The sequence below is a fragment of the Ornithodoros turicata genome, chromosome 1 (genome assembly GCF_037126465.1).
Source record: "Ornithodoros turicata isolate Travis chromosome 1, ASM3712646v1, whole genome shotgun sequence".
NCBI lineage: Eukaryota > Metazoa > Arthropoda > Arachnida > Ixodida > Argasidae > Ornithodoros > Ornithodoros turicata.
In genome coordinates, this window is record NC_088201.1 from 70197850 (window position 1) to 70220277 (window position 22428).

At 43.6% G+C, this 22428-nt stretch overlaps 2 protein-coding genes across 3 annotated transcripts; one reads left to right on the plus strand and one right to left on the minus strand.

Annotated features, from left to right (window-relative positions):
* Positions 1 to 1212: 1212 nt before the first annotated feature.
* Positions 1213 to 7555, minus strand: LOC135378384 (uncharacterized). Its single transcript, XM_064611419.1, has 4 exons — positions 5879 to 7555; positions 5535 to 5792; positions 4793 to 5053; positions 1213 to 3732 (listed from the first exon to the last, which is right to left on the minus strand). Exons 1-4 carry the CDS (start codon positions 7308 to 7310, stop codon positions 2939 to 2941), a joined length of 2745 nt encoding a protein of 914 aa, XP_064467489.1. The 5' UTR covers positions 7311 to 7555; the 3' UTR covers positions 1213 to 2938.
* Positions 7556 to 13887: 6332 nt separating this feature from the next.
* LOC135400440 (BEN domain-containing protein 5-like) lies at positions 13888 to 21318 on the plus strand. Of its 2 annotated transcripts, none has more exons than XM_064632274.1 (4): positions 13888 to 13990; positions 15712 to 15825; positions 18031 to 18250; positions 20167 to 21318. In XM_064632274.1, exons 1-4 carry the CDS (start codon positions 13925 to 13927, stop codon positions 20286 to 20288), a joined length of 522 nt encoding a protein of 173 aa, XP_064488344.1. In that variant the 5' UTR covers positions 13888 to 13924; the 3' UTR covers positions 20289 to 21318. The 2 variants fall into 2 exon arrangements, with proteins under 2 accessions (XP_064488344.1, XP_064488347.1); XM_064632277.1 differs by having other exon boundaries at positions 15718 to 15825.
* Positions 21319 to 22428: the final 1110 nt, after the last annotated feature.

Genomic DNA, 22428 nt, shown 5'->3' on the forward strand with positions numbered 1-22428 from the left:
CAGACCGCGTTTAGTTTACGCAAAATAGAAAAAATGAAGTTGTGTATGCTCTATGATGATCCGCCGCAGGCTTACCCTGTTGAAAAAGCCTGGTTTGAAATTATGCCAGAACTGGTATGACTATACCAGTTTCTGTTTTTGCTGATAAATATCAAAACCAGAAATGCCAGTTTCTGGTTTGCACTGCACCAAGACAACAGACATGCTGACATGACCATATGTCAGCAGTGCCTGCATCCTGGTTTGACAACTTGTCAGATACACCAGTCATGCCAGAAACCGATGTAGCTGTATCAGCATTGCCATGACCATATACCTGCGGCACATGCACCTGGTTTGGTTACTTGTTAGGAACATGAGTCATACCAGAAACTGATGTATTCAGTTCGTACCAGTGCTGGTATTGGAAAATATCAGTACATGTGAGAGATACCAGCGTCCTCTTTTGTTAAATTATTGTCGCAATGCATATGTTAGTGAATTTTAGCTACTGTCTCAGCAAACTTAATCATGCAAGCACAGTTTGGGCAGTAGAAGATGCTTAATGCAAAGTAATATTTGTAGCAATATGTCCTGTAGAAATATATAGGGTTCCATCTTTCCGGAGTTTTCATTTTGGAAAATTCTGAGGCTGTATATCGGAGTTCTCAACTTTTCCGAAATTCGGAGTATTTCGCAATAGTGATCGCAGAGGCAATGCAAGAGAAGAAGTGCAAAAGAGTGACTGAGATCACACGATATAGCGTATTGGCACAAAGTGTGAATGGTGCCCAGACTCCAAATAAGTAGCAGCTATGAAGAACACAGAACTGTTCTGTGCCAAACTAGCCCAATCCCGGGGTCAAATAGAGTTACGAGGGTCAAGGATGCATAGAACAGATGGGTCAAGTGTGTGCACCCCCCTCCTTTTGGGCCATTGATGTGTCCAGCGACCCTGAAGATCGGCTACCACTTCTGACCCATTTTTGGTTGTGGATCAGTTTGAAGTCGAAAAATAAGCGTGGAAGAGGGGGGGGGGAAAGGACGAAGGAAACGGGGAAAAGTTTGTCAGATGAATCAGATTTGTTTGCAAAAATCATCGAAGGGAGCTTGTCGGATAAATCCGAAAAGTCGGAAGCCTATGTATAAAATAAACATTTCCCTCGCATTTAACACAGCACACATGTATAGCCCACCCGCGAGCCCAGATAATATAGGGCCGGCCCACACTCGTAAAGTACAATAAAGTTTATTCTTAAATCGTTTCCGTACATTTGCACGTGTTCTGCATTCACAAAGTAGTACAAATAACCTTGTCATATCTTTGATAAGTAAAGTAAGGTCATCACGATATCGCAGATGCCCCAACTGCTTGTGACGCGCTTTTCTGAGATTGCCTCTAAGTAGTTCTGCAGCCCTGCCCTTGAATTATGTTGTGCCAGTAGTGCATTTGATCCGTGTGCCACATGCTGCTGTGTTTATTACTTGAAATAAATGATCTTGATACCAAAATTGGGGACGGGGCATGCCGTGGGGTGCAAGGAGTACTCTGGAGTACAGTCATAGTTATGGCAAAAGAGCACCTTATTATGCTATCAAGTACCACTTCGATAAACAGGACATAGTCATGAAGCACTTTCAGCCAAGTGATGTTAACAAGAATTGAACCTCTGTAAGCAAAAAGGGGGATAAGTCGACTATCCCCTTTTTTAGTATATCTGTTGCATGACATCAGCGTACCAGTATGTACCTGTCAAAGAAAATTTAGAACCGTATTGCAATTTATTGACTTTCTATAGGAGGGTAAGAAACCCCTTTTTTACACACATACAGAAGGTATAGCTTAAATTTTGGTATGATCCAGAAATTAACTTTCGACTTCCACTAGAAAAACATATGTACTTCATATACCTCACGTGACCATGTCATTTGACCGTGTCAGTGCTACCGATCATTGTAATCGTAAAAACGTGCGCACCAAGAAGTCACATTATGCTGACCACGTAGGACATTATTTTCAAGACTGCTCGATTAGCAACATGTTACACCCAATCTAGGCCGCTCCACTGCACAAAGACAGCTTTGCACTATCTGGCATCACCATCAATGTCCGACTTGAGAAAACTGTTTCTTTTTTTTTGCCTGCATGGAAATCATGTGTGTGCACTGTTATATGGAAAAAGGGGATATGTGATGCTTCCAGATTTTGTTCAGTTTCTCTTAAGATACACAACCAAAAATGATGCTAACAGGACATGCATGTAGTTGTGTGTGCATAGATGTTACACATTTTGCATTTGCATTATTCAAGAAAAATCAGCTGCAATTACTTTACCAAACATTCACGTTATTCGCCGTTTGGGATTTCTCGACTTACCCCCGTTGTTGCACACTGAGGTTCAATTCCTTATTTCTCTATGCATGATGTTAAACAAAGGTTAATTACAAAAAAGTATCTAATCTAAGACTGCGTATAAAATTGTCAAATGTAAATGTCATGTCATGTAAAATGTCAATGTCAATTTTTCTTCACACTGCATATGAAACTGAATTCCTACATTGCGCAGCACTCAAACCAACTGATAGAAAGCTTCAAGCTCTTATGTACAAAGGATGTTGTGAACAGAAATAAATTTATGGATTGTGACACTGTAGCTTTGGACTGTGTGCTAACTTTTGTGAACTAGCGAAGAGGTTGACATTGTATAGCGTTCTGCTTTGTCGTGCGAGTTAGTTTTAAAGGACTTAACCAGAAGTCTAGTTGTCTGATTTGACAGGAATTTCCTTTTGCTAGAGCCAGTACCACATGAACTGCTTTTTATTTTTTTTGCCGTTTTTCCAATATCCATATCTTCAAGATATGTAGCTTCGCTATACAGAAGTTGTACTGCAATTTATGCCTCCAGTGAATTAAATGAACCTTAAAATGTGAAGTCACAGTGAATGTGACTGAGGGCTCTCAGTCACGTTCAATGTCATTTGCTAGTGTGCACACGTACATTCTGTCATCGTGCCTAAAATCTAGCAGCATACATACAGCAGACAAATCTGTTACAGGAAGTGCTACTAGAGCACCACTTGAAGAAACGAAGCACTGCACAATATGGCTGGGGTAACGAACATCATCTTCTGTTGGTATTAGTCTCTTACAGAGCAGGATACATGTCTTTAGCCCTTCTGAGGTAACTTCAAGTATGCGGCTGATGATGTAGAAATCACTGTTGCGTGTCAGAATCGCTGTACTGTTGCTCCTTTTAGCTCTGCGGTACTGCTCACTTGTGTACACAGTGTGGCTATAAATGAGTCGGAGATACTCAGTTGCGTGCACAGGTACACAGCAGCCTACTCTTTCAAGCGCTCTTGTTTCCTCAGCTGAGAGGCTGTGCACACGTCTACCCCGGCCAAGAAGACTGGCACCTTGAGTTCTTGTAGCTGCTTGTGTCCTTGGGTAACCAAGCATCCGCTGGCATAAAGCTTCAGCCTCTTGTGGCAAAGGCAAGATTTGACAGAGTAGCTCAACCTCTTGCATCACAGCAACACGTTCTAGAACTTGATGGGGGGCACCCTTGGCAGCATTGATGCAGCTCACCACTCGTCCATTTCCAGACTCAAAAACAAAGGCTGAGTGTGCCCACAAAGGGCCAAGTTTACTGACGGACCTCGGAAGGTGCAAGAGCTGGTGCATATTAAATGTCATCATCCTTGAGCCGTAGAGTCTCTGGGCCTGATCAACAAACTTCTTCAGAAGGCTTTCTAGAAAACAAAGAGAAAAGAGAACCAAAGCAGTTGTTATTGCAGAATATGCAATATTATATCTTAATATATTCCTATTCAACAGCAGTGATCTCTGAGCAGTAAAACAATACACTTTGTGTGTAATGGTCATTACGTCAGAGGTCATATCTTTGCAGTCAGTTATGCATTCCATTAGCACTGATTGATGTGTGATTTTTTCATTGATGCATATGAAAGCAGAACCAAGAGTGATTATTCAGATTGATTCTTCTTCAGAAGGACATTCTAGTATGTACAATTTGCATGACTTTGAACAATAACTGATATTGTTTTCATGTGCCATGCTGTACAGGGTGTTTCTCGGTTGCACCATATTTTAATGAAAAGCAGTTGCATAATGACATCTAGTTTTACCATTACCTTACCAGACTTCTTCTTTAATAATACTTAAAAATTAATTTTAAAACGTTCAGATATGTATAGTAAAATTTGGACACTGAGACTGAAGTCAACACTTATATACAGGAAGTACAACAGATGTTTACATCACAGGATCCATGCTATAGTGATATTTTTTTCAGCAGTTTCAACCATGGCATCTGAGAGCTGATCGCATTCTATGGTGGTGAATTATAGGATGTTGGGTTATTGGATTATAGGACGTGTCCTTCCATAACTCTGAAACTCGCTAAAAAAGCGCGTGATCCTCCACATAGTTCCTATGCGCTGCTTGAGTTACATGCTGTTTCATTACATTTCATGCATAAACGTGATTTCTTGTACGATGACCTCCCTATTTAAATGTGCTTCTACTTTAAACAAGGGTTGTTTAAATTCTGCTAAATTTAGAACGTGCCATTTTTGTATTCCATTTAGGTCGACTGTGGTGTATGAGTCTATCCCATTGAAGCAGTTTGAGTGTGACAAGTTCAATTATTTTGTCATAGCACCTCAAACGCTTCTGGGCGTTCACGAAGGTGGCTTTGTAAAACTGTTGAGCATCTGTGTGCAGTGGCTAACTGCAATCTATTTCCATGCACTGCATAAAAATCATGGGAACTTATACTCTCTGGATTACCTGAATTTGTTATTGCTTGCTGTGGGACCACTGTAGTATTCAACATCCAAATGGCACGTACAAGCAGGCACCAGTGACTCCAGTTGCGTTGAGGGAGCACACCATCCAGACAGGGAGCACTGTAGTACAGGAGCCAATTCCTCCACTCATTGGCCTTCCAGTGGCAACGTTCAGATAGTGAGCGAGGTAGTCTTGTTATGCAGTGTGGCGGCTTTATCACTTTCAACCGCTTGTTCAAGATCTGTGTACTGCTGGGACTGCCTGTTAATGAGTATGTGTTTGTTATGAACAGTCGTGAATTGTAAGACCCTCTTGCAACTGCTAATCTATATGCCAACTTTTCGAAATCTGTACATGACTTTTGTCAAAAAAGTACAAAGAACTAATCTGATCTGCATCTTCCATGCTCGAAGAGAATGCTCTATTAAAATGCTTTGCAGGTTCATATGTTCGAACGAGCAATGGCCTTACAGCAATGGTTACAAAAATGTTTTAAAACATTTAACATAAAAAACAGGCGTGCTGCTGAAAGTAACTTTAATAACACTGCATACTTTTTATTCACAAGCTTGCACAATCACCTCCTAAAGATAAAATGTCCAAGTGTATCCCGTGCATAATTTCACAGAACAATAAACGGGTTATCCAAAGAACCTTTGTAACTTGCAACCTAAATATATGCGCTTCGACTGTGCGCTAGACTCGAGGAATACATGGACATCATAATTTGTCAAGAACCTACCAATGTAGAAGCGTTCTGTAGAGTTTGAGGAGTCCAGAATGTACTCAGTAAGCTGCCTTGCCACACCCAACAGAACGGAATGCATGTACTCTGTAGCCTGTCCCCATACAATGTCATAATTTCTGAGGTTAATCAATGGAGAGGGACCTTTGAAGCCATTAATTTGTGTTGCACATTCCACAGCGAGTTCCATATCACGTATAACTCTTTCTGGTACCCTCTCTTCACCAGGCTCACTGCTTGGAAATCGCACGGCACCTATAATGTATAAGTAAACACTCCATGTTCAGTGCCATTTTTGTGATGAATACTCATACAACATTAGTCAAATGTGAAAAACTTACCATCAGCGTATTCACCACGAACCACACACCAAGGGCAACTGAAGAAGCCACTGAACAAGACTTGGTTTTGCACAGCAGCACGTGCAGGAGCATCGACGCAGCAGCAGATTGCGTAGACGTTTGAGGATACAGTTGAGTTGTTGTGAGACCAAAGTAGTGGCGGCATGCGCTCCAAGTGATCAACAAACTTTCCAAGGAACAGTGCCATGTTTGGATGTTTCTTCCCGAACCATAGTCCAGCGAGGCAGGTGTTCGAGAAACGCTCAGAAGTCGGAACCTCATTAATCACGAACTGCAGAGGCCACACGGAAGACTTTGATGATTTAAATACTGGACTGCCATCCGTATTAAATGTCATGGTGAGATCACCCCATTTTAGAGAACCGTTACGTTTCAGGGTCTTGTAGATGCTTCCATTCGTGATATCACTGATGTCTGACATGTCACTGGAAGATTCTTGGTTCAGCCGTTCAAGATTTGCAAACAGTTTGTCCGATGACTTCGTGATGACGTGTCTCACTTGGCTGGGCAAGTCAAGAATTATGAAAAAGTGTCCATTTGCCTTCAGTTCCGAAACTGTAAACGAAGTGTGACAAGTGCCACAGGTGAGCGTATCATGTCCGCGTTGCATATCTAAAAGGCACTCGCAAAGGTCACAGTAATAATAATGATGAGCATTTTCGAGCTTGCATGCCCAGAGCTTCCGCATTAAATGCTTTGTTCGTGGTAGGACGTCAGAACCAAAAAGTACATTGATGATGCGCAGTAAGTTGTCAAGGGCATCCCATGTCAATCCATGAGACGTAATGAAACTCATTATCAAGGCAAGTGCTGCTGCTTTAGTCACAGTTCCATTTGGCAGTGTTGCACCTTCAAATTCACTGACAAGGCTTGATGCTACAGAGCCAACATCAACAACTCCATGTGGAGATGTGAAGCCTTCGCTGAGGCTTTGCAGCAGTTCATCGCCCGAGCTTTCACCAAGACGTTCTGCGATATCTCCAAGGAACCCACCTATGATTTCTTCGGAAGCATCCGTTAAGGGGTCTTCGTCATACCTTGGGATGGCAGAGTGGGAGTGTCCCTCGGCATAAGCGCCTTCATAATCACCCTCACTGAGCACTCTCTCAGAAGTATGCTGACGATTAGGATCTTCTGCACACATATCTGCATTTTCACTTGAATGCGCGTCGGATTCTGCCCCCAATTCGGAACGTATACCTTCAAAGCTCTGGGAGTGTTGGGCGAACGGTGACGGGTTCGACGTGCTTGGATACGAGGTGTGTGAAAGCTGAGACTGGCTGCCAGAAACATTCCCAACATTGTCAACATTCCGTTGTAATCGCGCACGTACAGTAGACCTCGGCACACTAAACACTTCACCAGGCTCCAGATACTTCATACGACGCCGCTTTTCACGTGGCTGTTCCATTCCTAGTGATGCTTTTACAGTCTAAGCAGCATTCAATTTCAATTTCCGTCGCTTCCACAATCAACGCTTCGCAACCACATTGTGATGAAGAGGCATCGTGGGCCACATGACATAGAAATTCAATTCACATTGTTGTTTATCTATCCACTTACACTTACACAGCGAGATGCACGCAAACGAGTTAGATTACGATTGTGCAATCATGTGCAAGCAGTTGTTGGCCGTGACGATTGTCCTTCTCCTTGACGTGCCATCTGTGCTATTAGCTATTATTTTCCTTCTGCCAGTAACATAATATTGCATACTGGACAAAAAAACTTCGCGTACAATGTAATATACATTACTTTTGTCGCAACGAACCGTTTTTGAGTGCTGCACCTTTGAATGGCATGTAAATAGCTTGTGACAGCCCTGGATAGCACAACATCTGTAACGGTTGTATATATTTTGATTTAAACTTCGGTGTACTTTATTTATCGGAAATAGATCAACTGACGTACTGGGATTTTTGTTTATCACCGTTATTAAAATCTGACAAGGGTGGCGGTGAAGGTGACGTTGTGAAGCACCGCACCGTCAGGTGGCCGCTGGTCGTGGTGTAGGGTGAATGGCATGTGCATGTGTGTAGGTTCTCTCGTTGCCCGCTACTTTCGTATTGCGTGTGCGTGGATTTCTCGGGTTTTGCCCGGCCCCGTCGACGCAACTGATATGTTTTACGCTCTAGTAGAGTACGCTGTGGATGATGTTAAGGCAATTTTACCGGTTTCACTGGTGAAGAATTTCAACCCGAATTCATGTGACGACTTCGACGCCAGTGAAAAACTGGCCTATTGGCGTTCCTCCGATGGGATGTTTGAAAAATACTACAAGGCGAAAATCTTGCTTCTCGGAGGTGAGTGTAGTTTCACTGACCGAGTATTATCCTCGCGGTATTCTGTTTATAGGGCAATTGTATGTCTTCGCTTTGTTTCATGCACTCGGACAAGTTTTAAATCCTTCAGTGCCTTAGAGGCCATACAAATCTCCCCTTGCAAGAGATAAACATGTAATGGTGCACTGGTGTGTTTCTTATTCAAAAGAAGCCTGGAGTTCGCAGTCAATGGGCGCGCGTCCGTGCACGCTGATTTCGCTTTCCGGTAGGTTACCTCAACGGAACGCAGGGAATCATGTTTTGTGGAAGGTCAACCGTTATTTCTGTTGCTGAAAGTTTGAGGGATATGGGATTTACTATACGGCAGTAACGTGTGTGCTAGTGTTGGAGTCCATATCGGCTTACTGCATCAATGGACGCGGACAAGGAGTTAGAGCATAAATGTACAAACTGTTCTAACTCCTTGTCCGCGTCTACGTCGCCTTTGTTCCTCTTGTACTAGTGTTCGACCAAGATAGAACTGAAACGCGAGTTAGATCCGATGCCTGAAGTGCAAAATAAAAATATAAATGGAGTGTGTGATTTTTTAGCGACTTTTGAGTGAAAAGAAAGTGCCGTCTTTGTGCCGAATGTGGAGGGAAATGCTTTTCTTTTGGTTGGGTCGATATTCACCGTGTTGGCCTCATACCGGGAGGCCTCAGTCAGATAGGTCTCTTTATGCTTTCCTGCCAGTTGAAGCTGACTTCTAGGGTGTCAACATCAACCAAAATAAGGACTAATTCCTTTGCCATATGCATACTGCTCATCATTGATCGTTCTGTTCCCTTAATTTCAGAGACACGGAGTGCGCTCATTCGTAAAATTTCAAAAACTGGTCGTGAGGTCCCAGACATCATAGAACCAGCAACTGCACAACAGAATGACAGCGAGGTAATAATGTTCCAGTGTTGCGTGATTGCAGTGATCGATATTGTGTGCTTTAGATCAGCCTTAAAATAATTTTGCTTTGAAAAAGAGCTTCATAATTGAACCTCTGTATGCATTCATGGGATAAGGCAAAAGGTCCCAAACCAGGAAACGGGGCCTGATTTGATTGTCCGTCCCATTGACACACGTGCATTTCGCGTTTCTTACACTCCTGTAGCGGGCAATGCGGTCCTAAATTTTCGTTGGCAAGTACTTACTGCTACGTAGATGTCATCGCAGCAAAAATAGTAAAAGGGGGCTATGTCGACTTATCCCCATATTGCATACAGAGGTTCAATTGCAGAGTGAATTTCTAAATATCGTTCAATCACACCATGTCCCATTCCTCTTGAGCTGAATTGACGATAGATGAACTAGTGATTCTTCTTATATTTGCTGAGTGTGTTAAAGCATGCAGGGTACACGTCCATATGATAAGAAATTCAACAGTAGATTTGCAACCCTGTTAGGAAGCAGCACACACATGAACATGTGTAATATTTTGACAGTATTACAGAGTGGGCATCCTGGAGGAAAATGTCTCAAGGGGAGAGGGGGAGACAGCGCAATGTTCCAGGGTGTCTACCAACCTGGGAAACAGGGAATTGTCAGGGAATTCGGCCAAAAAGCAGCTGAAGTCAGAAAAAATCAATGTCGTGATGCTGCACGGCGAATCGAGAGTGCCGACCGGTGGTTGAGCGGCGCTGCCGCAGCAACATCACTGTGGGTAGCAGCTCGCCAGTATGACAAGCTCTGACGCAGAAAAATAGGGTAGCCTCACTAATACTTAATAAATTGTCTGTTTTATGAGGGATCTGGTATCAAAACATACGAGCAGGCACCAAGTTCCCTTTGTTTTTGTCACGAAATTCGCTTGATATAGTCTGTGGAAACCTGGAAAAATCAGGGAATTTGAATGCAGCAATTTGGTAGACACCCTGTGTTCAGATGCTTGGTGTGTTTGGCTCGCATTGATTGGGTCTTTCTCAGGGCAAGCTAGTTTAGTCCATCTCAAATCAAGCAAGCTGCTACATTTTATGTTTCAGTTGAATGGGGGAAAATTATGTTGAAGCCATCAGTGCGTTAAGGGAAGCACACCCTTTTCCGATTATCTACACAGTACGGTTCGGGAAACCGGAAGAGGGGAAACTGCCTCTCAAGGGTGATGCTGTCGCACGTGGGTTTGGGCGTCCCCTACAAGGCTATTTCTTATTGCATTATAGTGATTTCTTACTCTGGCTTTAGACCACCTTGAGCACAAGAGGCTCCTGCATGGCAGTGCTGTGTAGCCTTTTGTTTGTCTGAAAAAAAATTAAGTTGATTAAGAGCGCCAGAAAGCTCCATATTGAGTGCAACATTCCGTATGATGACACAAAACGGACTAGATTGAGCCTGAACTAGAGCTCGACTAGAGCTTGAACCTCGCCAACAACTTGCCTAAAAAATTTGATATGCTGTAGACAGACCCTTTAGGCTACAGACAGGATGAAAAGAAAAATTTGGTCATGATAGATAGGCGCACTGTGAATTTTTTGTTGCACAATGGTGGCATCGCGTGGGACAAAATTGAATTTTCCAAACAAACTTTCGACTTCTGTCTTCAAGTGAAAAGCAATTGATATCATTTGAAGCTGTTCTGAGCATTTGAGTTCATAAAAGTACTGTAATCGCTTAATGTAGATTGTGAACAACCAGATACGCTTGCATTTATCGCCGGACGTCACACATGCATTGCATGTTGCGAGCCTGCAAAGAAGCCATGATGATCCTATAGAAGCACATTTACTGTACACATTATGCCAGAAGAGATGCAGCATGACTTCCAGCATTCTTTAAAATATTTCATTTCCTATGGTCCCAAGATCCCAACGAGACAAATAGCACAAAGGAATGTATCGTCGTATAACGTCTTACGCACACACTCAAGGCTAATTCCTGGTACCTATTGTTAACCTTGCTGAAACAATCCAACTATACCCGTGTTCAACTCAAGAAGGAAAATAACTAGTTGATAATCTACATACGCTGTTGCCGATAAGGAGACACAATAGTGCGCCAGGAGAAGGAGGTATGGCTTACATTCATCACGCAGTACACCAACAAATTATATATCATGCGATAGCCCAATGAATGATAAATTAGATGAAGCTCAATCTTGTCCATTTTGTACATCATCCTTGTACCGAATCCATCCATCAACTTGTACTGAATATGGTGCTTTTTTGCAAACACAGCACGGAAAATAAATCATGTGTCTATTTGGCCTTAGTCGCCCTTGTGCCATTGAGCACCAAAACACCAAGATGGTGCTTTTTGTGCTCCGAGTCAACTTTTGTTTATTTTTCCAGATGCACAAGAAACGACACAGCATTGCCACTGCAGGAGCCTCTTGTGCTCTAGGTGGTCAAAAGCCAAAGTAGGAAATCACTATAATGTGACAAGAAATTGTTTTGCAGTGGACGCTTAAACAAGCGTGCGACAGCATCATCTTATGAGAGGCAGTTTTTCCCCCTCTTTCTCTGTGCAGCAGTGCAGATAATTTAGAAGGCGTTGATTTCTCCTAACTCGCCCTTAAATTCAACATATATTTTTTCCTGTTCATTTGAGAGATCAGGCTTGTTTGACTGTACGAGATGGAACTAACTGGCAGCGAACTGACGTCTCTTTTTCTCAACAATTGTCAATTAGAAAAGCGCACCTAGTCAAAAAGCACAGAAAAAGAATCGTGCGGCTGCACGTGAAAAGCAGATGACGACAATCATACGGAAGAAACAAAGAAGAACGGAGGAACCATCTGAGTACTCGGACTCCGACGACGAGCTCATCCCAAAGGGTCTTTTGCGTCGCCAAAAGCGTGAAACAAAGCGCCTCCTTGCTGAAAACCAGACACTGAGGAAGAAATTGGATGAGGAGCGGGAACTGGCCGTAGAGTTACAGAAGGCCCTACTAAAGAAACACTGTATGTATTTGAGCCTTTGCGCATTTGATCATTTCAGGCAAATAGTGCCTAAGGAATGTCTGACCTTTTTTATTATAGTTTCCGCAACCTCAAGCACATTCACTGACCACCTGGCAGATGGCAAAGGGGCTCAATGTGCTGTTCCCCTCGCAAGTGACCTTGAAGACTTCGTCACTGAGGAGCCTTCTACAGTGTCCCCGCCCAGTTCGATGGATGTGTCTATCCAGGTAATGTAAGCTGATACTCAAAATGCACTGTCACACACAATCTGGATCGGTCAGCAACGCTGGTCGGCGCAATCCCACTGGACACACTTCACATTTGTGATCGAGGCTTTCATTTGACGCAGTCTGGCGAGAGGTCTGACAGGACCCGCTACTTTCAAATTAAAAGAAAATGTTGGTTCAGGATGTCTACTTGAGATAAATGGACATTAATCTAAATGCTATTTCGGTGTTTGTCCATGTTGTTTTCTTCATGCGGGCCACTGCCATCGGTGCCGTCTTGCTAGCCCGGGACCAGCAGTGCAAGTAGCGAGAAGGCGAGGGTAAAAGAAAGCTACTGCGCCAACCCTGCTTGAATAATGTAGTCAATTTTGCGAACGTGGCGCAAGTGTATGCGTTGTTCATCTCTGTCGCCGAGATTCACTCTGGCCGCACCTGCAGACGATCACAATCGCTACCTAATCACGATTGTGCGCGATGAGGATCCTCCGTCATTGCGTTTTGGGCACAGTGAACCATCGTTATTATGACCAGTGCCGTTCCCGTGGATTTTGGTCATAAAGCGAATTGTCATATTAAGGAGAAACGCACCCTCCACGGACCGGACACACAGCTCCGCACAACAAAAGCCGCCGTAACTATGATTTATTCTCTGAAAAATCTGTTAACAGTGACTGCGTCAAACAATTTTCAGTCATTAATTTTTCTAAATGGACAATAGCACCATCAATTGCGGACACGTTATCGACCTTTATCTGCTCAAAAAATAACAACGCAACCTGTAGGACTTCGCTTGCCTCCTTCGAGCAACGCCGCCCTTCATTTCGACTGCCAAATCCCTGTTCGGCTTTGCTTCGGCCAACCTGACGTGAAAGCAGCAGCACAGTGTGACCTGGTCCCCGCCTTTTTAAGCACTTCGGTTGTTCGAAAAGAGATATGAGCATAATCCCGAGGTCAGCGATTTCATGGGACATCCCAAACCTTGACGCCCTATTTTAACACGTGTCGCCCTTTGAGCGAGGTACGAGATAACCTCTCCCGGGCGCTACTCCTAGAGTCATTTGACACGGTCATAATAGCGGAAAGATAATGCCTGTGTTTGACCCTATTTGTGACAAAAATCTTGGTCAGTGTCCGATAAACGGATTGTCATATTAACGAGGGGGATTTACATGCCAGAGGAACGGTTCCCGAGAAAAACTGTCATAAAGCTAGTTTGGCAGATTAACAGGGGTCATATTAACGAGGGTTCACTGCATTACAGGTATGACTGAGCTTAATGAGATTGCCATTACATCTCAGTTTCCTAAATGCTGCTCTATCCGTGTTGTGAAGGTGTATTTCTGTAGAGATAATGCGGTGTCAGTGCCTTAGAGATGTGTTATGTCTGTTCTCACCTGAGAAAGTGCAGGTTTTGCATGAAAGCTTGTGATTAGTAATGTTTTATTTTGCAGAGTGTCTCATTCCCTGTGCTTATTATGTTTTACCACCTGTAACATAAGAACTACATGGATAGTTCCAGAAGGATACTGTGACTCCTACAGCCTCCTTACACCAAGCAGAATCAATCACACATGTGACCACAGTGGAGAATATGAGCACAGATGTGACCAGTATGGACACACCAGAGGTCACAATTGCAAGCAGCAGCAACACAGAGGTGACGAAGTGATCATTTGCTTTCAGCTTTTCACTGAGTTTCTCTGAAGGGCACTTATGGCGAATGCCACTGCTAGTTTTCATCTAGTAAAAGCTTTATAGGACCGAGCATGCATGTCACATGCAACCCAACATGCATAAGGTTTAATCGGTCCTTAACATTGCTATTCGTTTGTTCCTATGCTCAACCTGCACGAGTGCACTACACTGTGTTGCACAGCAACAAGTTGAGTTCACCATTAGTTTGTGATGACGATGATAATGATTCAGGTTTTCGTGGCACATGAGTGACGAAGATCATAATGCGCCAAGACAAACCATTAGTTCTCAAAATTGCCTCTTGGTATATGTAAAATTCTAAGCAGACATCAGTTAAGGTAAAAAGAAGTTACCTGCCTTTTATGAACTCGGAAGCAGAACTTGCCAAAATGGCTGGCCAATGCGATAACATCGTCTGAGTGTGTTGTTTCCTTTGTATCTGCTACGCTGCATGCAATTTGTTTTTCAACTTTCATTCTTGCTCTAAGATATGGTTGCATCAGTCAAGCATGCAGCCTTATGAACGTTCATGCTCGTAAAAGTACTGTGAATATTTGTTATTACTCTGGTGAATGCGAATACAGTATACTGGACATGCCTATCATTATATGCTGGTCCGTGATTGGAATTCTGGGGGAGGATCAGGCATTTCCTTCATTTCTCTAAGATCATTCGGGAAGTGCGAATAATAGGTAACTTTAAAAATCTGACTTTGCTTCCACCTGTCCCACGACCATAGTCCTGACCATGATGGCTGCTACTGCTGGAACGTTTTATTCTTTTTGTCCTCTTGCAAACTACAAGTGGGCATAAGTGCGACTTTCAGTAACGGTGTTTCGTAGGGGTGATGTGAATTTTTGCATCTGATATCATCAAAATGGCAGAGTGGGCCTGTTGGTACATGACTGAATTAAAACTGGAGCACGAAACACTGACAAGAACACACAGACGACACTTGCTCCACTATCAACAGATTTTTTAATGGCAGCAATCCTTAAATAGGAGTTGCCGAGGGGAAAGGGGGAAAATCAAACAAGTCACTTTTCATGCCTACATCTGCCTTCTAGATGCTTAAATTCTTCACGTGTCAGTGCCACTGACGGTTCGCTGACACAATTACATTTGCCCAATCTCTCGATTAAAAAGGCTTCAAACAATTCCCTTTCAGTGTGGTTGCACACCCGATTTTACAAAAACACAGATAAAGGGTAGGTTCAAAACTAAAACTGAAAGGGAATTGTTTGAAGCCGTTTTAATCGAGAGATTGGGCAAACGTAATTGTGTCAGCGAACCGTCAGTGGCACTGACACGTGAAGAATTTAAGCATCTAGAAGGCAGATGTAGGCATGAAAAGTGACTTGTTTGGTTTTCCCCCTTTCCCCTCGGCAACTCTTATTTAAGAATTGCTGCCATTAAAAAATCTGTTGATAGTGGAGCAAGTGTCGTCTGTGTGTTAGTGTCCGTGTTTCGTGCTCCGGTTTTAATTCAGTCATGCATCTGAACTCTTGTCTGCTCATGTGCCTAAAATGTCCTCACCCTTGTAGCACAAAAGTGTAGTTTTCAAGTGTGTTCAAGTTGTGTGTATCTGAGGATCAAGGAAAAAGGACCTGGATTATTTGACGAAACTTTTCCTCGGTGTGACATAGCTGAGTCTGAAAGCTCACTGTATCTTTTCTAAAAAAGGGACAGGTGAATCTGTCAGCACCGGCTCCGAATGGTGGGCACCAACCTGCAGGAGGAGGACGAAGGGGAGTTGTACAGCTACCGAGTACTCCACCGTCCACAGCAGGAGACCACGTAAGAAAACTTCATTCAAAAACTTTTCTTTGCGTCCAACAGCTAGAACCTAACTGTTTCTTCAACTGTGATCTGCAATGCCTTTCCACAGAGCTGTGTGCAGGAATTACAACCTCCACTTTGAAAGTGGGTCACCATATTTTTTCCCATAGCAAGTGCTTTTTGCCCAGCTGACTCATTTTGGATCATTATAAAGAAATGGGACACAGCCACCAGTATTTTGAATGGAGTGTTCTTCTGTGTCCAGAAGAATGACAGTCTGTTCGGAATTGCAGCTGCTTTCATCCTTCAGCATTTCCCTCTATATTTTCATGCCAGTTTGCTGGATTCTCTGTCATTCGTCATTTTCACTAAGCTCACTCTAAAAACAAAATTGCATTTTGCCAATCGGTATTTCTTATAAAGCGATTAATTTATGAATTGATTAATTTCAGCTGATTAATCGTCTGGTAGGTACAAAAGCTGTCCAACAGCATAACCTACATGCACAAATGGCATCTTCCCTGCTTTGCACTTTTTATATAATAAATCGAAGGATAAAGGAAAACCCTGTATGTAGCACATCCAAGGTAACAGTCACCAGGCTTTAAAAAAATGAAGCTATATGTATGGATGAAACAAACTGCATTTTACCGAAGCTGATTGCAGTATTTTATTTTGTGCTAGTTAGTTAATGAAGGTGGATGATGTCTTTGCTCAAGCACTCATGGTGCCAATCTAAGAGTGACGCACATCGGACATCCGAGAAGGCAGCCATGCAGTGCTGTTTTATAGTCTCGCCTTTTTTTTTTTTTCTAGAATTATTTAAGGGGCATCATGTTCAGGGTGCTTTGTTGAAAACTATCTCGGATTACTCTGGGACCTGTACATTGACGCTTTGGCTCCCAAACCACTACGTAATTAAGAGTTATCTAATTTTAATTTGCTAATTGGCATAAAATAAATGCCGACTATGGGCTCTGGCACCTTTTAACACGGCTACCTCTTATGCAGCTTTTTTCAACAGTTCGTAATGGTTACGTGAGACACCCTGCATGTACTCTCCCAGCTAAAGCGGATTTAAAGGGCAATAAACAAGTATGCAGGTGCACTTTTTCCTAATGCAGTGTGATTCGTTTCCTACAGTGACGCTTAGCACAAAATTTTGTTGCAAAAAAGTAAATAATGGCTCTGGACTGACTGAATGTTGACTGCACTCTTTCGTGCTCATGCCCAGCCTTGCGAAGCCATAGCGGCAATAGGCACACGTCATTTTGACGTCGCGCACCGTCAACCAAAATGTGAGACGACTGTACATTGATTTTCGTTGTAATAACGGAAAGCGAGGTCAATTCTAAACATATTTCCGCTTGTCAATCCCAACATAGCCAGATCAAAAAGTACCAAAAGCCTGCAATATTCCATTTCATGTGCGCACTGTGCTTTCAGCACTGTATTGGTCCTTGAGGTCACAGTGATGTTTCCACAACCGGTTCTCCCTGCACACCGCTGCTTGTGCAACAAGGCTGGTCATTTGCTACGAGTCCGAAATTTCCCCCATCCCCACTGGTATGCAGCTTTGCTACAGGTGTGAGATGTGTGACGTAGGTGCTGTCAGAGTAGGAAGGAGAGACTCGCACGGACTATGCTCTTTGAATGGCATTGTTTTGTGGTAAAGACACTCTAGAGGTAAATTATCTTCATAATAGACAATTTCAGAAATTGCGTGGATGGCCCGACAGGGAGCGTCGTGTCGCGAATGCCCCATTGCATCTTGGGATTTAGTTTTCATGAGTCAGACAGAAGAAGAAGAGCGCAAACAGTTTCGGTTTTCCCTTCTTCCTTCGAGCAACAGGCAGGCAAGCACGAATGCAAACCATTTCCCATGACGCATTGCGCGATGCGCATGACTTGGGCGACAGAGGGCCCCGTGCGGAGCACAAGAGCAATATCTGAAATCGCCTATTGGATATCGCCACATTTTCTCATAGAGTATAATAATTGAAGAATATTCGTGAAGCTGTTTAGTGCTCCTTTAAGGGCACTTCTGCATTGTTCTTTCGCTTAGTTTGAGAGTTCTCTTTTGCAATATAGTGAGGTTTCACGTGAGCCCCATCCAGATACAGTTGGTGAAGAGTTGCACAGTTGGTGAAGAGTTGTTCTGGTGCTTTTACGTTTTGATATCTGATTTACTAGTTGGGGACCAACATTATTTTGTTATTGCAGATGGTGCTAGAGGAAGGTGTATTGGTCCCAAAGGACAAGTTTGAATGGGTCATGGGGGCTTCTGGTGATTCAAGATTCTGCCGCGAAATGGCCCGCCTCCTTTGGACTACCGAGCAACTACAAAACCGAAGTGTAACCGGAGAGGCGTGCAGGAGACTTTTGAAAGAAGGAGCTACCGCCAGGAAAGCTCTTACACCTGTCAAAATGAGAGCAATGGCAGGTGAGGCAACATTTCTACCGGCACTAGACACCTGTCACACAGCACTAGATTACATTCATGACCGTTCATGATCAAACTGAAAATCAAGTGATGCTTTCGCATATAAGGTGGAACACATATCACATTCTCACCTAACGATAGAAAAACAGCGCCTGATGTGAACAGCAACTGACGTTAAGAGCAAATGCGCTTAGATTACGTTTTAATACTTTTCGTCGTTGAAGCGCCATCTCATTGGCTGACTCAAGCTAATATTTAGCATAGTCTCCTTCCGATTTTTCGGACTCCGCGGGGATCGCGCAAAAGTCCGAATAATCGAGCAGTACGAAAAAACGAATTTCGCTTCAAAATAAACTTTACTAAGCCCTAGTAAGATGGACAAATTTGTCGATGCTTTCCTAACGCACTTCCAGCTCTGCCTGATAACATCAGCTTCTATTTCGGCAGTGTACATTGTCAGAGGCACTGCCGTCATGAAGTCCGCACGTCTGCTTCACCTAACGCATGCGTGCATTACGTGAAGCTCTGTTTACAGCGCTGTCGCGTGATTGCTGGCGGCCAGCACGTGCTGAGCCGTTGGCCAAAACCGAAGACTCAAAAGCGTTATGACAGACCTCTTCTACTCAGAGGAATGGAAAATGAACAGTCATCACTGCATATTTTTTGCCTCAATATTTTAGTTGGTTATGTCTTTTGATACGAATTTCAGATGGTACCAATGTTTTCAGTCACCCCAAGAGAGAAATTCGCTGGTTGGGCAAACAGAGTCCGAAATATCCAGCGACGGAGTTGCACGGCATCCGAAATTTTTGACGTTTTTATACATCAACTCTATGGGACCCGCGGCGGTTCCGTGAACGAGTCCGAATACAGTCGCTGACCATTAATTTGGACTTCTAATGGTCACAGGATTTGTCCGAATAAGTAGTTAATCATAAAAATCCACTCTCACACTGGCGTTTATTACAAAAAATTTACATGGGACGGAAGAATGTGTCGGTACGCGTCTGCCTAGCGGCGCGCGCACGAGACAGAACATCACGCTGCATTTCTGATAATGTCACACTGTCGGAATAAACTCGTCCGAGCGTATCGATGGCCGCGAGGATCTGCGCAGTTGACGGAGGTTCGCCGACGTCTAAACGTCTAAACAGCAATGTCGATCACATGAACGCGAACTTCGCACGGGCGCACGCTTCTCCTCCCCTCAGGCGGCGCTCGAGGGAGCTACTGGAGGGGCAGCCCGGCGGCGAGAGGGAGTCGGAAGCTCGAGGTTCCGATTTTGAATTTAGGAGCGTGGATTTTCACAAAAAGTAGGAAAAGTCTGCCAAAGTCCGTCTGAATTATCGAGCCGTGGCCCTGAAAACGGTCCGAATTATTGGAAGCTGAAATGCATTGGTTCTATGGGGGCTATTGATTGAGTCCAGGATTTTGTCTGAACTATTGGAAAGTCTGAATAATTAGGGTCCAAATTAACGGTGGGCGACTGCAATCGAGCATGTCCGAAAAGTCGGTTGGCAACTGTATTACTATGTCATTGTCAATGTGGTGCAAAAGTTGTTTAAAAAATTATATCACGCGGACACCAAAATGAGCCGTGTTCTTTAGCTCTCACTAAGTCACCAGGTTTATTCACTTTCCATGTGCGCTTTGGTAAGCTAGATGTATTTTGTGACATCCATGTTCAAGCACGCAAGTACTATGCATACGTACTCCCCAGGAAACAGATACATTTTTATCAGCAAAATCTAGGAGGGTCAAACTACACCTCTCGCTGGTTTTGACTAGAATGGCCAACAAGCTCATTTTGCTTAAAACTGACCGTGGTCTGTACTCTTAATAATAATATTGTGCATACAAAGGACAATCTCTCCAGTCAAGTGTTCTTTTGAATACCGATGTTTTCTCTTTCGCAGGTGCCTACCACGAATATATAAAACGTCATGGTGACCCTTCGCACAGTTCCGAACAAAGACTCGGACAAATGAAGAAATATCTACGGAACCTGCTGTCCGATATCACCAGAAATGCCAAGTAACGCTACGAACAATGAAAAGCGGGAGCACCCGTGCATTACTTTTCATATACCGGCTGTTTCATGAAGGTCCACTTACTGAATAATTTGCAAACAGGTGGTGCCATCAAAGACTTTATTTTTGGTAAAGATCCTTGGAACATTAGCCATAGGCTGAGTAGGGAGCAGCTCAGTCACATACCTTTAGTAATTAAATAAACATCCTAACTTTTAATTATTACTTCGCATGCTTAGAGGACCTGTGTTTTATGTATCGGGACCTTTTGTGAAAATATCCAGATGGAAAAAAAACTTGTTGACACTGCACCTTTTCAATGAATTAATTTGTTACGATTTACATATTTCTTGTGCGGAGCAATGCATGGATGCGCTCTCTGAGTCAGCTATGCTGCTGTCAACTTTGTCTTCATCCATCTGGATTGCTCACTGGCGCAGCGGGAGATTAGGAAAACCGCATCAGGTGCTTTGGTATTCCTCCTCAATGAAACTGGTGAACAGTACTGGCAGCACTCGTTCCATAGAGAAGCAATACCAAGGCGTCTGTTGCGGTCTTGCGCCTGTTCCTTATCCTCTGTCACCCCAATGTGCCATCCTAGCGGATGAACACGAAAGCGCCAGCCAGGCAGCTGATACAAAATGGACATTAATGCACTGCTCCATGAAAGAAATATGTAAACCAAAACATTCTAATTACTAGAAAATGTGTCTACGTGTTTTTCTTGCAGTATGTTTTCCTCAAGGTCCCGATACATAAGACAGTAGTTAAGAAAGTATGCAAAGTAACATTTACATGTCTGGATATTTATCTAATTAATGACTGTATGCAACTGACCTACTTGCTACTGGGATATGGCTGATACCCCAAGAGCCTGTACCAAAAAGAGTTCTTCAGTATTTCGCCACCTGTTTACAAATGATTCAGCTGAGGGACTGTTCTGAAACACGTGGCATAATAAATCATTTATTTCCCACCATAACTGGGGGAGCCATGAGGCAACGAGCGAAACTCAAAGTACAAAGAAAAAGCATTTAGTCAAAGTCAAGCCATGTAACCATATAACCACAAAATAAACTATGCAAACTCGTACATGTGTGCTCACCATCTCCACTCAACAATGCACAAACAATGCATGTGGACTAATGTATCATCCACTGACGCAGTATAACATATTACTGATGTCGTGATACCAGTCAGTAGCTGGTATTACAGGTACACTGGTGTAGCTGGTATCCGGAGGCTATACCAGGATGCTAATCAGACGTGCTGACATGAGTGGTACCAGACGGTTGAGCTGGTACTACAGGTATGCTGGTGTTGCTGGTTTGTGGAGGCTATACCAGGACGGTAATCCGTCTGGTATAAAGGCATACCAGCATTTTTTGACAGGGTAGGCCTTTTCCCCGATCACCAGTGTTTTCGCATTCGATGTCGCATGTCTAGACTTGTTCAGTAGTGTTGCAATTTTTACCCTTCGCTAATATCTTGTTGCTGCCGTCTTGTGTTAGACGTTGAGCTTCGTAGCGACGTGCGGTAACGCTACGATTATTCCTGAGCGCTCCGTGTGTTTAATGCGTTGTCCTCTGTGCGTGCATGCGTGTGCTTTTTTTCCTGATTTGTGACGTCATCGTGGCATGTCTGGACTTGTTTAGCAGTGTTGCAATTTTACCCGCTGCTAGTATCAGGTCCCCCAAACTCACCTCGGAAAAGCGTGCAACGAAGAAGGCCGCCACTAGATACCCCACTGTTGCCGTTCCGGATCACTTCAGCGCGCTAAGTTTAGCGGCAAAATGTTTCTGTTGTTTCTGCGAATGAATCTCGTCTTTATATCTCCAAATAAAACGCGTATAACAACTTTCTATGTCGTGTTTCACTTTTTGGTCCCGTTTTTAAACGTGTTGAGCGATCGGGAAGGATCTATTGCACGGCTGCGTGCATCACATAGCGTACCTGTCGTACCAGGCGCCGCAGGCGCAGTCGTCCATTTCTCCTTCGATGACTTGGCGTGGCTTGGATTGTGCTTCAACTGGATCTTTAGCGCGCTACAATCAAACGCAAGCCAACGTCTGGTAACAATGGGGTATCTAAGGGCGGCCTCCGGCATTGCACGCATCGGGATAGGAACAAATACATGGGAAAATGGCG

Excerpts from the sequence above, each read along its gene's own strand:
- LOC135378384 (XM_064611419.1), bottom strand. The coding sequence starts at position 7,310 with ATGGAACAGCCACGTGAAAAGCGGCGTCGTATGAAGTATCTGGAGCCT. Across the intron at positions 5,054-5,534 it reads TACAGAACGCTTCTACATTG|GCAGTCCCAGCAGTACACAG; the intron begins GTAGGTTCTTGA and ends ACTCATTAACAG. Across the intron at positions 3,733-4,792 it reads GCAAGCAATAACAAATTCAG|AAAGCCTTCTGAAGAAGTTT; the intron begins GTAATCCAGAGA and ends TTTGTTTTCTAG.
- LOC135400440 (XM_064632274.1), top strand. The coding sequence starts at position 13,925 with ATGAGCACAGATGTGACCAGTATGGACACACCAGAGGTCACAATTGCA. Across the intron at positions 13,991-15,711 it reads CAAGCAGCAGCAACACAGAG|GGACAGGTGAATCTGTCAGC; the intron begins GTGACGAAGTGA and ends TTTCTAAAAAAG. Across the intron at positions 15,826-18,030 it reads CGTCCACAGCAGGAGACCAC|ATGGTGCTAGAGGAAGGTGT; the intron begins GTAAGAAAACTT and ends TTGTTATTGCAG.